Genomic DNA, 15640 nt, shown 5'->3' on the forward strand with positions numbered 1-15640 from the left:
AGTACAGTCCTTGACGTGACTGACACATGGTGCTACTGTGTCAAGATTAACAAGGCTAAAGAGACTTAGAAAACAGTTTACTTGATTATGTTAATGAGTGTATTTAAAATAGCAAATTGAGTAATTTAAACCCCAAGTTTTTATTCCACCTTTCTGACCCACACACATTGAGGATGATCATCTCCAGGGCACTGGAGGACTGAATAAACATTGCAATCAGCTATCATTTGTGGCAGATGTGTGGGTGTTTGAGAAATAGCATCACCTTTCTTCTATGAGGTTAACTGAAGTAATGCTTGACTGATATTAATCTATTGCTTTCAGTACTCCGAGAGAAGATGGAAGCATCGTCTTGGTAAGTTCTTATAGTTACTTGTCTGCCCCTTCGTAAACTCATTCAGTACTGATGGCAATATTAAAATTGGTACATGGAAAGTCCTGCAATAGTGTTAATCAGTGGCAGGTACTGTCACTAATTTATATTACATTCTCTTAATGCACAGTCGATGTCTCCTTTATGGTTACATCCTGGCATGTCACATGGAAAATTTTCACCCCACATCTCCTCTCCCAATCATAGCTCCCCACGTACGTAACCAGCATCAGAGTTGATGGTGAAATGTAGCATATGTGCCAGAACAAAGACTCTTGGAAGGTCGGAGATGACTCAGTTCCTGCTTCCTGCTGTTTAGCAGGAAGAAGTTCCATAGCTCTGCACCAATGATGAATTTGGCCCATCACTGTCTGACCTAGCACCATTGAGCTCTAAAGTATGGTTAAATCCATAATTTAATTCCATATTACAGGTTCAGGACTGTGGTGTAGGAAACTGCTAAGACTTTACTGGCTTTTAAAAAGTTGAGCAGCTCTGCTGTGTATTTGTTGGCCTTCGGATGACACAACACCAGCACTAGATGTCAGTAAAGTATTTTTATTGAGAGATAATAGAATGCAGTGGAACAAAACATTTCAAAGTGACTCAGGATTTCCAGAGGATGTGAAAGCCTTTATTCATTAATGGTACTTGTTCGTATTTTTCTCTCTCTTTTTTCCTCTTTTCTTTCTTTCCCCTCTCTTTCTCTTCACACAAGAAACCATCAAGAGTGGTAATGGAGGGGGGAGTTGTACCAGCCAAGCCTGGGTTTTGAGCTGCTGCAGGTGGACTGAGGTTCTCAGCAAGAGAAGCGGGCAGAGGTCGAGCATCAGCCCTTCCCTTTAAAGTTCGAAGAGAGCGAGAAACCGTGACCTTTTCAGTTGCTTGGCAGCAAGAACAGCAGTGTGAGTGGAGTCCTGTTTCACTCTGGCAACTCTGCAGAAGCAGTCAGGCTGGCAGGGTCAGACATAGGTGGAGCAGGATAGAGCCAACAATGCGTTGACCATCACATGCACGTGCAACATGCATGTCTACTTAAAGCTCAAGATGCAAGGATGCAGGGCAATAGTGAGGGAGAAAGAGATTAGATTATGATCAACATGCATGGACAGTATGTTCACATCACTGCTAACTTCCCACCCTTGTCCTTTACTGCTTATGAACACTACTGTTGTCTCCAGTTCAGATAATAAGCAGCTGTCCCATTGAGGGTCATAGGCCATTGATGGCTGTATATCTTCCAAAACTTTCTTCAGCTCCATGGTATCCTCTGAGCTCCTTAATTAAATATTCAATATGTTTCCAAACACTGGCCCCCAAATAGGCTACTTACAGTTGGTTACAATATTTATCATGGTTTCTCCATTTGCTCCACACAGGAATTATCAGTACAATGTACTTCGGATGAACGAAAGTCAGAAATACACTAGTGACCTCGAACAACCCTATGTCGTACCAAAGCCCAAGCCATGCATCAAAGAAGTAGGTAAGCAAGACCATCTTATGAGAGGGAAAAAAACAGTTTATCTAATCACTCACTCACTGCTTCAGGGATCCCTCAAACGGAAATACATTGTAAAGTAAAGGCAGATGAAGAAAGTACCAATCCTATTATAGTTTAAGCTAGAAACTCAAGCGAGACAGCAGATGCTGGGAATCCGGAGTGACACACAAAATACTGGTGGAACTCGGCACAGTAGGTAGCATCTATGGAGGGAAATAGACAGTGCTACTCCTTCTTCCCTTTTTTCCATGGTCCGCTGCCCTCTCCTGTTCTTCTTCAGCCCTTTACCTCTTTCACCTATCACCGCCTAGCTTCCTACTTCATCACCCTTCCCCTAACCATATAACCATATAACAATTACAGCATGGAAACAGGCCATCTCGGCCCTTCTAGTCCGTGCCGACGCTTACACTCACCTAGTCCCACTGGCCCGCACTCAGCCCATAACCCTCCATTCCTTTCCTGCCCATATACTTATCCAATTTTACCTTAAATGACAATACCAAACCTACCTCTACCACTTCTACTGGAAGCTCATTCCACACAGCTACCACTCTCTGAGAAAAGAAATTCCCCCTCGTGTTGCCCTTAAACTTTTGCCCCCTAACTCTCAAATCATGTCCTCTTGTTTGAATCTCCCCTACTCTCAATGGAAAAAGCCTATCCAAGTCAACTCTATCTATCCACCTCATTATTTTAAATACCTCTATCAAGTCCCCCCCCCCCTCAACCTTCAATGCTCCAAAGAATAAAGACCTAATTTGTTCAGCCTTTCCCTGTAACTTAGGTGCTGAAACCCAGGTAACATTCTAGTAAATCTTAACCACCCATCTGATTTCACCCATCACCTGCTGGCTTGTACCTTTTACCCTCCCCCCATCTTCTTTTCCTGGTTTCTGCCCCCTTCATTTCCAGTCACGATGAAGGATATCAGCCTGAAATATCAACAGTTTATTCCCCTGCATAGATGCTGCCTGACCTACTGAGTTCCAACAGCATTTTGTGTGTGTTACCCGAGATTCCCATCATCTGCAGGATCTCTTGTATTTATGGACAGGCGATGTTTTTTTAATTGCAGATTAAATTACAAATTAAATTTGTAATGCAGAGAACTCTGATTTACTCTGATTTCCTCAGTCTTCCTAGTTGAAAAATGAAAGGACATGTGAGGATTGGAAGCAACTAAAACTTGGAGGAGTCATAAGTAATTTTATTCTAACATTGTGGAGCCTTAAGCTGATTTGCTGTCTTAAAGATAGTGAGACAGTTTAAGGAATTTTTTTTGTCAATTAATGATCAATTTTTTGTTGATGAGTTGAAGAGTGTCCAGTTGCTGAGTTCGAGGACAACACGGTTAATTGGAGCATGAAAAAAGAGAGGAGACATGAGAGGAAGAATTTTTTAAAAAGGTGGGAATCTGGAGCTGGAGGAAACAGGGCCGATGGAGAGGGAAGGAATGAAAAGCAACAGGGAGTGAGGGGATAAAGAGGATGGGAGGTGACAACAGAAATTGTTGTGGAGGAGGGCAGATCCAACAGATATTTCTATCGTGTTTGGACTTGTTATTGCACATTCCCAATCTTCCCCAGTTATTGCACATTCCCATTTCCCAGTTATTGCACATTCCCATTTCCCAGTTATTGCACATTCCCGTTCATTCCCAGTTATTGCACATTCCCAATCTTCCCCAGTTATTGCACATTCCCATTCTTCCCCAGTTATTGCACATTCCCAATCTTCCCCAGTTATTGCACATTCCCAATCTTCCCCAGTTATTGCACATTCCCATTCTTCCCCAGTTATTGCACATTCCCAATCTTCCCCAGTTATTGCACATTCCCATTTCCCAGTTATTGCACATTCCCATTCTTCCCCAGTTATTGCACATTCCCATTTCCCAGTTATTGCACATTCCCAATCTTCCCCAGTTATTGCACATTCCCATTCTTCCCCAGTTATTGCACATTCCCATTTCCCAGTTATTGCACATTCCCATTCTTCCCCAGTTATTGCACATTCCCAATCTTCCCCAGTTATTGCACATTCCCATTCTTCCCCAGTTATTGCACATTCCCAATCTTCCCCAGTTATTGCACATTCCCAACCTTCCCCAGTTATTGCACATTCCCATTCTTCCCCAGTTATTGCACATTCCCAATCTTCCCCAGTTATTGCACATTCCCATTCTTCCCCAGTTATTGCACATTCCCATTCTTCCCCAGTTATTGCACATTCCCAATCTTCCCCAGTTATTGCACATTCCCATTTCCCAGTTATTGCACATTCCCATTCATTCCCAGCTATTGCACATTCCCATTCATTCCCAGTTATTGCACATTCAGTAGGTTACCTGGGTCAGTGTTAATGTCCCTTCCTGTTCCCTGCTGATGTGGGGTTGGAGTGATGATCGGGCAGTAAAGCCAGCTTCATATCAAGAATCCTGCACAACGTATGGGTTCTCAGGTGTTGGACCAGAGTCATACCTCAGGAAAGAAAGAAATCTTTAAGGGTTTGAGTTTCTCAATTGAAAGAATCTGCACAGGTATTTGAGGAAGTCATGCCAAATATTAACTTAAATCACCAAACGAATAACGTGTATAATTGGAAAAGGTTGAAAAACATAAGAACCAGTCCAGTTGCATGAAGAAATTCTATCTTTTCATCAGATACTTCCTGTACTTCCTGTACCTAATAAAGTAGTAGCTAAGTGTATTTTCATTGTCTTCTGCTGTTGTACCCCATCGAATTCAAGGTTCGATGTGTTGTGCATTCAGAAAGGCTCTTCTGCACACCATTGTTGTAACAAATTACTGTTGCATCATATGATTATAGCAGTTACTGTTGCCTTCCTGTCAGCTTGAGCCAGTCTGGCCATTCTCTCTGACACATTTCATTAAAAAGGTGTTTTCACCTACAAAAGTGGCAATCACTTGGTGTTTTTTGTTTTATCACACTATTCTCTGTAAACTTTAGAGACTGTTGTGCACGAAAATCCTAGGAGGTTAGCAGTTTCTGAGTTACTGAAACCATCCCAACAATCATTCCACAGTCAAAATCACTTAGATCACATTTCTGCTCTATTCTGATGTTGGTTTGAACAACTGAATCTCTTGACCATGTCTGCATGCTTTTATACAGTGAGTTGATGCTACAGGAGTGGCTGATTAGATATGTGTACTGGTGTACCTAATAAAGTGGCTACTGAGTGAAGTACAAATTGGAGTTCTCCAAATGGGGTCTCTCCAAGGCTTTGCATATCTATAAACATTATATTTATAGTGACTTTAGTAGGAGTGTAGTCTTGTCCCTTTGAGGTTAAAACCAGCATTTCATTAGCTTTGTAAATTATTTTTAAGTCATACAATTGCCAGTCACTTTTCCAAGGGCATTTGTAATACTTCAATGCAAGTTCATTAACTGATTTCCTTGAATAACTTATTCTCCCCCGGGATGTAGAGATATATAGGCTACCACTTATTGCCTATTCTCAGTCATTCCTGAAGAGGATGAACTTGAACCACTGCAGTTGTGCAGACGGACTTCCAATGGGTTGTAGGGTTAGGTATTCTAGGGTTTTGATGCAGCACTGATCAAGGTGTGACAACGTATGATATGATGTCTGATCAGATCCGTTCAGAAATCTGAAGGGGGACAGGTAGAAGCTGTTCCTAAAACAGATAATGGGCCTTCCCGTTTCTGCTCTTGCCTGTTTCTGTGGAAGTGATCAGAAGCCTCCGTTGAAGAACCTTTGCAAGTAGGTTCCGTATATGATGGACACTGTGACTAGAATATGTTACTGTTGAAGCAAATGAGTAATCAAGGGAATGATTAAACTGTAAACCAAAAGTTTTGGATGCCACAAGGTTTCCTGAACGCTGCTCATTTTTTAATTACAGATAACGCATCTTTGGATTCAACATATGCTGTTCCTGCTTCCCTCTGCTTGAATATACCCAGCCCTCCCATGGAAACAGATCCAGATGAAATCTATGATGTAAGCTTTTTACTAACTTTCTGTTAAATGTACAATGCTGCGCAGTTGATGAGCTTGAAAGTGATAGTTTTGCTGTGTGCCGGTTGTTTGAACCCAGGATAAAATTAGTTGAGTCACTAGGAATATAGCTATTTACGAGGGGTGATTGATATGTTCGTAGCCCAAGGTAGAAAGAGATGAGTTATTAACTTCAAACTTTCTGCATAATCACACAATGAGTTGAAGTGCATGTGCATGTAATGAGAGCTGTATAACTCATCTCCTTCTACCTTAGGCCACGAACTTATCAATCACCCATCTGTGGACACTTTCTGGACACTTTCAAGATCCATATGTTCCATGACCGCTGGACTAAGTGTGTAAATGTAGGAGGGGACTATGTTGAAAAATAAATGAGTTAGGTCTTCTAAAATTGACTCCTTCTACCTTAGGTCACAAATATATCAATCACCCCTCGTATTTATGAGGATATTTATCCTCATATATATTTCACAAGAGATTTTATACTGAGTATACAACACTAATAAACTACATGAGATAAAATAACTATTTAGTTTTTGTTCACACTGACCCAAATAAAAAGATGCAGACCTAATATGGACAAATGGGATTAGTGCAGTCAGGCATCATAGTCAGTATAGATGAGGTGAGCGAAGAGGGCTGTTTCTGTGCTACTGATCTTTACAATTCTATCCTGTAATTGTAAATGAACAATCAAAAATACCACAAGTATTATAAAACTCAAATAAAACCAGGAAAAGCCGGAAGCACTCAGCATTTTGAAGAGCGTCAGTGGGAAGAGAATGCATTAACACATCAAGTTGAAGGCTGTATTTATCTGTAACCACTCCCAAACTTTCACCAGTGTGTGATTCAATATTGGTATTGGTTCTGAACAGACTGATTCTGAGACACCAAAATGTGAGACTTCACCTGACAGTGTTAATGATTGATTCTTTTTTTTTAAACATTTACATTTTTGTTTAGTTTCAGTACTGTAAGAAAAATTAGTACATTCACTGGACAACTTTTGGACAACTCCATATTGGAGTAAAGGCTTTAGTGATAGACCTTATAGGAAAACTGAAGGATAGAACTTATTAAAGATAAATAACAAGTGAATTCAATTAGCTGAAAGCCTTAGCTGTAGAATGTGTTTCAGTTAATTTACAGTTTACATTTTTAGACTGAGTCTGCTGAATTTATTTTTTTCAATTATTGCTGTTAGTTATTGACCACTTAAACTTATTGAATTTATCCTTAACCTTCACCAGCAGCTACAAAGTGAATGCTTAAGTTGACTTAATATCTGCATCATTTCTTCTCATGCCCTTTCTGTCCTGAGCTTCTCAGATCAGTCTTGGTCGACATAGATTGAATACATCTTCCTTTAGGCAGAAAGAAGGCCCAATCTATTTTAGGCAAATAGCCGAATGTGCCCATACTGTCTGAGGAATAATGCCCTACTTTCCCCTGGGCAATTATCTGCATCATATATTTTTTATAAGAATACTTATTCTTATTTACAATTTTGATATAAATGAAAAGAAACCCTTGAATAGCTGAACAGAAAAGCCCAGAATGAAGCCCTTCAGTCCATCACATCTTCTGCGTGGTTAGTCTGACTTCCCTGCTTTCCCTCGTCTCAGATACCTAACTTGTTTCAAGTCACTGGACTGATCCATGCTTGAGCCCACTCCAAGGATACCTGTGGATGTATTCATCCTTAAAGATTACCTTCAATGTACACTGAAAAATTAAAACATACAGTGAAATGTAACGTTTACATCAATGACCGACACAGTCCGAGGTTGTGCTGAAGACTGCCCATTAATGTCACCATGCTTCCGGCTCCAACATAATACACCCACAACCTCCCCTAACCTGTAGTCTTTAGAAAGTGGGAGGAAATTGGAGTACCTGATGGAAACCCACATGGTCACGGGGAGAATGTAGAAACTCCTTACAGACAGCGATGGAATTGAACACCAATCTTCCAGTCGCTGGCTTTGTACAATGTTACGCTACCACACAGCTCCTGATCAGGTGGTGGTCTTGCTGCCTTGGCCATTCCATTAGGAAGATTGGTCCATTAGTGGAAACTGGGCATAAGACCATAGACATGGGAGCAGAATTAGGCCATCTGGCCCATTGAGTCTGCTCCGCCATTCAATCATGGCCGATCCTTTTTTCTATCTCCTCCTCAATCCCAGCAACCAGCCTTCTCTGCATAACCTTTGATGCCATGTCCAATCAAGAACTTATCAATCTCTGCCTTAAATACACCCAATGATTTGGCCGCCACAGCTGTATGTGGCAACAAATACCACACATTCACCACCCTTTGGCTAAAGAATTTTCTCTGCATCTCTGTTTTGAAAAGGTGCCCTTTTATCCAGAGGCTGTGCCCTCTTGTCCCAGACTCTCCCACCATGGGAAATACCTTACCACATCTACTCTGTCTAGGCCTTCCAACATCTGAAAGTTTTCAATGAGATTCCCCCTCATCCTTCCGAATTCCAGCAAGTTCAGACCCAGAACCATCAAACGTTCCTCATATGATAACCCTTTCATTCCTGGAATCATCCTTGTGAACCTTCCCTGGGCCCTTTCCAATGTCAGCACATATTTTCTAGGATGAGGAGCCCAAAACTGTTCACAATACTCAAGGTGAGGCCTCATCAGTGCCTTATAAAGCCTCAACATCACATCCTTGATCTTGTATTCTAGACCTCTTGAAATGAATGCTAACATGGCATTTGCCTTCCTCACCACTGACTCAACCTGCAAGTTAACCTTCAGGGTGTTCTGCACAAGGATTCCCAAGTCCTTCTGTGTCTCAGATTTCTGGAGTTTCTCCCCGTTTAGAAAGTAGTCCGCACATTTATTTCTACTGCCAAAGTGCATGACTGTGCATTTTCCAACATTGTATTTCATTTGCCACTTTCTTGCCCATTCTCCTAATCTGTCTAAGTTCTTCTGTATCCTACCCATTTCCTCAACACTACCTGCCCCTCCACCAATCTTTGTATCATCTGCAAACTTGGAAACAAACCCACCCAGTCCATCATCTATATCATTTATATACAGCATAAAAAGAAGTGGCCCCAACAGCAACCCCTGTGGAACACCACTAGTCACTTGCAGCCAACCAGAAAAGGATCCTTTTATTCCCACTCACTGCCTCCTACCAATCAGCCAATGCTCTAATCATGTTAGTAACTTTCCTGTAATACCATGGGCTCTTAATTTGGTAAGCAACCACCTGTGTGGCACCTTGCCAAAGGCCTTCTGTAAGTCCAAATATACAACATCCACTGTATCCGATTTATCTATCCTACTTGTAATCTCCTCAGAGTTCTAACAGGTTCATCAGGCAGGATTTTCCCTGAAGGAAACCATGCTGACTTTGTCCTATCTTGTCCTGTGTCACCAAGTACTCCATCACCTCATCTTTAACAACTGACTCTGACATCTTCCCAACCACTGAGGTCAGGCTAACTGGTCTATAATTCCCTTTCTGCTGCCTTCTTTCTTTCTTAAAGAGTGGAGTAATGTTTGCAATCTTCCAGTTCCCATGGCACCATGATTTTTGAAAGATCATTTCTAATGCCACTACAATCTCTAATGCTACCTCTTTCAGGACCCTAGGGTGCAGTTCATCTGGTTAAGAATGACTTATGTACCTTTAGGTCTTTCAGCTTTTTGAGTACCTTCTCTCTTGTAAAGTAACTGCACCCACTTCTCTTCCCCCACACACTACAACATCAGGCATATTGCTAGTGTCTTCCACAGTGAAGACTGATGCAAAATACTGAATTAGTTCATCAGCCAGCTCCTTGTCCCCCATTATTATTTCTCCTGCCTCATTTTCTAGTGGTCCTATATCCACTCTCATTTCTCTTTTATTTTTAACATACTTGAAAAAACTTGTACTATCCACTTTGATATTATTTGCGAGCTTGCTTTCATATTTCACCTTTTCCTTTCTATCTTCCCAGTAATTTTTGCTTTGTTGTATGCCCTTACTTTTGCTTTTACAATAGCTTTGACTTCCCTTGTCAGTCACGGTTGTACTATTTTACCATTTAAGTTTTCTTCATTTTTGGAATACACATGTCATTTTCCCAGAAACATACCCCATTGCTGCTCTGCTGGCATCCCTGCCAGAGCTCCTTCCAATTTACTTTGGCCAACTCCTCTCTCACAGCACTAATTTCCTTTACTCCACTGAAATACTCTACATCAGACTTTACTTTCTCCCTATCAAATTTCAAGTTGAACACAATCATATTGTGATCACTGGTTCCAAAGGGTTCTTTTACTGTAAACTCCCTAATCACCTCTGATTCATTACATAACAGCCAGTCCAGTATAGCTGATTCCCTGGTAGACTCAACAACAAACTGCTCTAAAAAGCTATCTCTTAGGCATTCAACAAACACACTCTCTTGAGATCCATTACCAACCTGATTTTCCTAATCAACCTGCATGTTAAAATCTCCCATAACTACCGTAACATTGCCCTTTTGTCTTTTCTATTTCCTGTTGTAACCTGTGGTCCATCTCCCAGCCACTGTTGGGAGGCCTGTAGAAAGCTGCCGGCAACGTCCTTTTACCCTGACAGCTTCTTAACTCAACCCACAAGTATTCAACATCTTCTGATCTTATGTCACATCCTTCTACTGATTCGATGCCATTCTTTACCAGTAAAGCCACACCACCCCCTCTGCCTACCTTCCTATCCCTCCCATATAAGGTGTAACCTTGGATGGACATTCAGCTCCCAACCACAACCATCCTTCAGCCACGATTCAGTGGTAGCCACAACATCATTCCTGGCAAACTGTAACACTGCAACAAGATCATCCACCTTATTTCTTATACTACGTGCATTTAGATACAACACCTTGAGTACTGTATTTGCTATCCTTTCTGATTCTGCATCCCTAATGATTTTATACTCAGCCTGTTGACTGCAACTAGGTCCCATTACCTGCCTGCCCTTCCTGATAGTCTGACTGTAATTTCCAATCCACTTTTTTACAATCTGTCCTTCCCTGTCTTCCTTCTCTCTGGTTCTCACCCCCTGCCAAGTTAGTTTAAATCCTCCCCAACAGCTCTAACAAACTACCCACGAGAATATTGGTCCCCCTCGGGTTCAGGTGCAACCCATCACTTTTGAACAGGTCATACCTCCCCCAGAAGAGATCCCAATGATCCAAGAACCTGAAGCCCTGCCCCCACACCAGCTTCTCAGCCACGCATTTATCTGCCAAATCAGCCTGTTTCTCCTCTCACTGGTGCGTGGCACAGGCAGCAATCCAGAAATTGCCTACCCAGGAGATCCTGTTTTTCAGCTTTCTGCCTAGCTCTCTAAATTCTCTTTTCAGGACCTCATTGCTTTTCCTTCCAATGCCATTGGTACCAATATGTACCAAGACATCTGGCTGCTCCCCCTCCCTCTCCAAAATGCTGTGGACTTGATCTGAGATGTCCCTGATCCTGATAACTGGGAGGCAACATACCATCCAGGTGTCCCATTCACATCCACAGAATCTCCAGTCTGTTTCCCTCACTATAGAGTCTCCTATCACTACCAGTCCCTTCTTCTCTCTCTTTCCCTTCTGCACCAAGGACCCATGCTCGGTGCCTGTAACCTGGTCACTGTGGCATTCTCCCAGGAGGTCATCCCCCACAGAAGTATACAAAGCGATATACTTGTTTTTGAGGGGAATGGCCACAGGGGTGCTCTACTGTGACTGTCTATTTCCATTTCTCCTGACGGTCACCCAACTACTCACCTCCTGCAACTTCAGGGTGACTACTTCCCTGTAACTTCAATCAGTTATTTCCTTGCTCTTCCGTACAAGCCAAAGGTCATCCAGTTGCTGCTCCAGATCCCTAACACGGTCTCAAGGAGCTGCGGCCAGATGCACTTCACGCAGATGTAGTTCCCCGGGAGACTCTGGGTCTCCCAGTTCTCCAACATCCAGCACGAAGAGCACACCACAGCCATTTAAATGGCACAATAAGGGAGGAAAAAAACCCTTAACAAATGCTTTACACAAAGCCAACGCCTCTTCCAAGCCCAAGCCTGGTTTGAGCCAAAGCCAGTCACTTCTACTCTCGCCACTGGCCTGCTCCCGACTATGGCCGCTCCACTTCTCCCTTCTGTACTTTTATGTAGTTGGTAGAGCTCTGTTGATGCCACTGATAGGCCTCGTACAAACTGACAGGACACACTGAGGTTCCATTCCTTCACGCTTCCAGATCACATTGATTGCCTGCAAACAGGGTGTCAGAGTCATCTGCTAATAATTGTATGTTTAAATAAGCAAAAATAAATTTTAATTAATAATTATTATTTTAATTAACATAAAGTGAACAGGAAGGAATTGGCTTTAGCCTCACACTCTGATAAGGAAGGGCTATGACTCTGTCTGAGTGAATGAACCTATGGTAGACTTCAAGGTTCAAGGTTCATTTATTATCAAAGTATGCAGTATACAACTCAGAGATTTGCCTTCTCCAGACAGCCAAGAAACAAAGAAAACCATGTAAGTTGTTCTAAGAAAACATCAAACCCCATCCCCCCACGTGCAAAATAATCAAATCTCGCAGAGGGCAACAAGAACATCAAACCTCAACCCCCCATCCCACGTAAAAAACAAATAAGCAAACAAACTAACTAGTTGTAATTGATGTAGAGATGAGGGAATAGATGTTAACGTGCATCTGGACTCTTTAAGTTCTGTAGCATCAAAACCTGCCCCGCCCCCCCCAAATCAATGAAACTCAAGACTCTGTTTAGAGTCAGCACTCAATCTCAGGATGGGGTGAGAGGCACCTTAGAGGTCAAATGGAGTGCAGGTGCACCAGGTCTTCCCTATTGCAGTACATGATGCTGGCCCATTCACAACAGGTAGTCTGTGATTCCTCATTGTCAGCAACACAATCCATAAAGCCACGATAGTGTAGCAGTTAGCGCGATAGTACTATAACTCAGGGCATTGGAGTTCAGAGTTTAATTCTGATGTAGTCTGTAAAGAGTTGTACATTCTCCCCAGAAACGTATGGGCTTACTCTGGTCTCATTCCAAAGATGTATAGATTTGTAGGTTAATTGGTCACATGGATTTATTGGGCTGGCATGGGATCATTAGTTCGGAATGTCCTCTTACCAGGATGTACATCTAAAATAAGTGACTAATCTTAAAAACCCAAACAAGAAGAATGGCTCAACCAGCTTATGAGTTTTGAATCTGCCTTACCTTCTGTTAACTCAGACCTGGCACCTCAGTCCTGCATTATTGCACACCACATTCTCTCTGTCACTGTTATACTGCTTGAAATTACGATGAAGTTAAAGCACTGTGTTCCCAAAGGGGTGACCTGCTAGAGGTATATAAGTCATGAGGGGCATAGACAGGGTGAGAGAACAGTCTTTTTCCCAGGGAGAGGGGTTCTAAGAACAAGCATAGGTTTAAGATCAGACAAGAGAGATTTAAAAGGGACATCAGGGGCAACCTCTTCATGCAAAAGGTGATCCATGTTTGAAATGAGGTGCCAGAAATAGAGGTTGAGGTGAGCACCAAAGCCATTGAGACAGGTAGATGGATCGGGTTCAGCAGTTCAGGCTCATCGGGCCACACAGTCAGCATGGACAAAAGGAGCTGATTCTGTTCCTATACAGTACAACCTGGTGACTCACTCTCTTCCAGGTTCCACCACGAAGAATCTGATTCCAAGATGTTCCTCCCAGAAAAAAGACACAAGTTTCAAGGAAGCCAGGAGAACCATGACAAAGCTGCAGCCCAAACTGCTTCAAGGACTCTAACTGGCAGCTTAACATTTGGACAGGAAACTGCATGGAAGTCCTGTTAGCTGATAACAGGGAAACTGTGTTTCATTCTCTTTCTCGCATTATCTAGGGTGTGAGCTAACTTACTGTGGCTTTACACCTGGTCTGCTTTCAATGAGCATTGAGGCTGTGTTTTGGTATCACAACTCCAGACATTAAAATGTATGTCCACACTTGATTATACTGCCTTCAGCAGGGAACCAATTTAATAAGGAAAAATTAAGTTAGAAAGTTGTCGGCATGATTGTCAGTTTTCCAGAGCCATTTTAATTGTTTCTTTTTGTTTGAAGATAGTTTCTGTTTTTAATTGCATTTTCTCTGAAAAAGGAATTAGAAATCTATTTACAAAGTTACTATTTCATCAAGGCTGGCAAGCAAAGTTTATTTCATTAGGAAAGCAAAGAGCATACCGTAATTTAATATTTAATGCAATACACCGTGTGAAATCTTTCTTCAATTCTTTAATCAAGCTGTCATGGATATAGAATAATTGGTTTCAAATAATAGCATTTCCACCTTTAATGAAAAGATAGAAACTAAATATGATGTGGTTTTGGAAGGACTTGTGTTTACAGAGCCTCTTCCATTGCAAGAAGAATGTACATTGCCTTCCTCTAAAACTGAATCATGTGATATTCGATATCCACCTGAGGGAGAGGGCCAGGCCTTTGTAAAAAAGGATCTCGTCCTTTCCTGTCATATGACAAGTAAACTCTCCTCGTGCTTCCATTCAGGTACAGATATCAATTTTAAGCCAACGTTTTGATGACAAACTCCACCATTTTCATGAAGGTGGCAGAGTTTTACATCAAAATGTTGGTTATAATCGATACCTGTACCTGACTGGAAGCTCGAGAAGAGTTTATAGACATTTGTAACTTTACGTGCTACCCAACAAGTAGATGACAGCTCCAGTAGTGTGGTACTCCTTTGGTACTTCACCAAAATACCAGCCTGAACTCAAAACTTTTTGATTCAAAGCTATTAAATGCTAATGCCAATGACAAGTACTACAGGCTCAACTCTTCATGTCGAATTGAGTTTATTGTCATGTGCACAAGTACAGTGAGGTGGAGGTACTGTGAAAAAGTTGCTTGCAGAAGATTCAAACTCATCTCATGTAGATCAAAACAAATAGTGAAAAGTATTGTTTGTGTTAACAACCAACACAGCTAGTGACGTGCAGGGAGTAGTCCACAAGTGTTGCCACATATTCTGACAACAGCATATTCGGCCCACAATGCTTGGCAGAACAACAAAGAACACAACAAGCATCAAAACAACAGCAAAAAAGCTCCTTTCCTCTCACGCACACACTGTCCTCCAACTCCAGGACAGGTCGCCAATCTCCAGGCTTCGGCCACTGGACTTGGACTTCACAACTTCTGATCAACCTTTGGGCACCAGTCCCTGGTATTGACCTCTGGGCTAACTGATAATGGCTTTAACAGCATTAGAAGCACATGGGATCAGAGGAGCAAACGTAAAATCACCTGTACAGTTTGTTATTTCAGGCCAAAACTCAAGGACAATCCAAAGTTGATGTGTGACCTGAATATATCTGGAAGGCTTATTGAGAGTGAGAAGGAGAAAGGATTAGGATATGTTGATGGTGTTGGATGAGCAAAGACAGAAAAAGATTGTGAGGATAAACCTGTGGGCCAAATGGATTAAAAATTACACATTACTCACATTGGAGTGTGTATCAAGGAGCTATTCAAGTTGGCATTGAACTATAGACATCAGTATCATGGAGACAGTACAGGTTAAGCAATTTGCAATCACTAATCCTTTACCAGAAATGTGAGGTTGCATCACTTCAAGGCAATGATAAAATCAAAATTAAATAAGCAAAAGCAATTTGCACCTGCAATACTAATCCTGACATTATGTGTTGTAAAAATCT

The 15640-nt window shown here is 41.8% G+C and overlaps 1 protein-coding gene across 1 annotated transcript in view; it reads left to right on the forward strand.

Moving 5' to 3' along the window:
* The window catches only part of LOC140715127 (Fc receptor-like protein 5), a 47522-nt gene extending 32788 nt beyond the window's left edge, over positions 1–14734 (forward strand). The window contains exons 7-10 of the mRNA XM_073026873.1: positions 325–355; positions 1753–1859; positions 5774–5871; positions 13595–14734. Coding sequence (XP_072882974.1) covers positions 325–355; positions 1753–1859; positions 5774–5871; positions 13595–13615 — 257 coding nt within the window. The 3' untranslated portion in view covers positions 13616–14734. The remainder of the gene's footprint in view (positions 1–324; positions 356–1752; positions 1860–5773; positions 5872–13594) is intronic.
* The last annotated feature ends 906 nt before the right edge of the window (positions 14735–15640 follow it).

The sequence above is a fragment of the Hemitrygon akajei genome, chromosome 23 (genome assembly GCF_048418815.1).
Source record: "Hemitrygon akajei chromosome 23, sHemAka1.3, whole genome shotgun sequence".
Taxonomy (NCBI): domain Eukaryota; kingdom Metazoa; phylum Chordata; class Chondrichthyes; order Myliobatiformes; family Dasyatidae; genus Hemitrygon; species Hemitrygon akajei.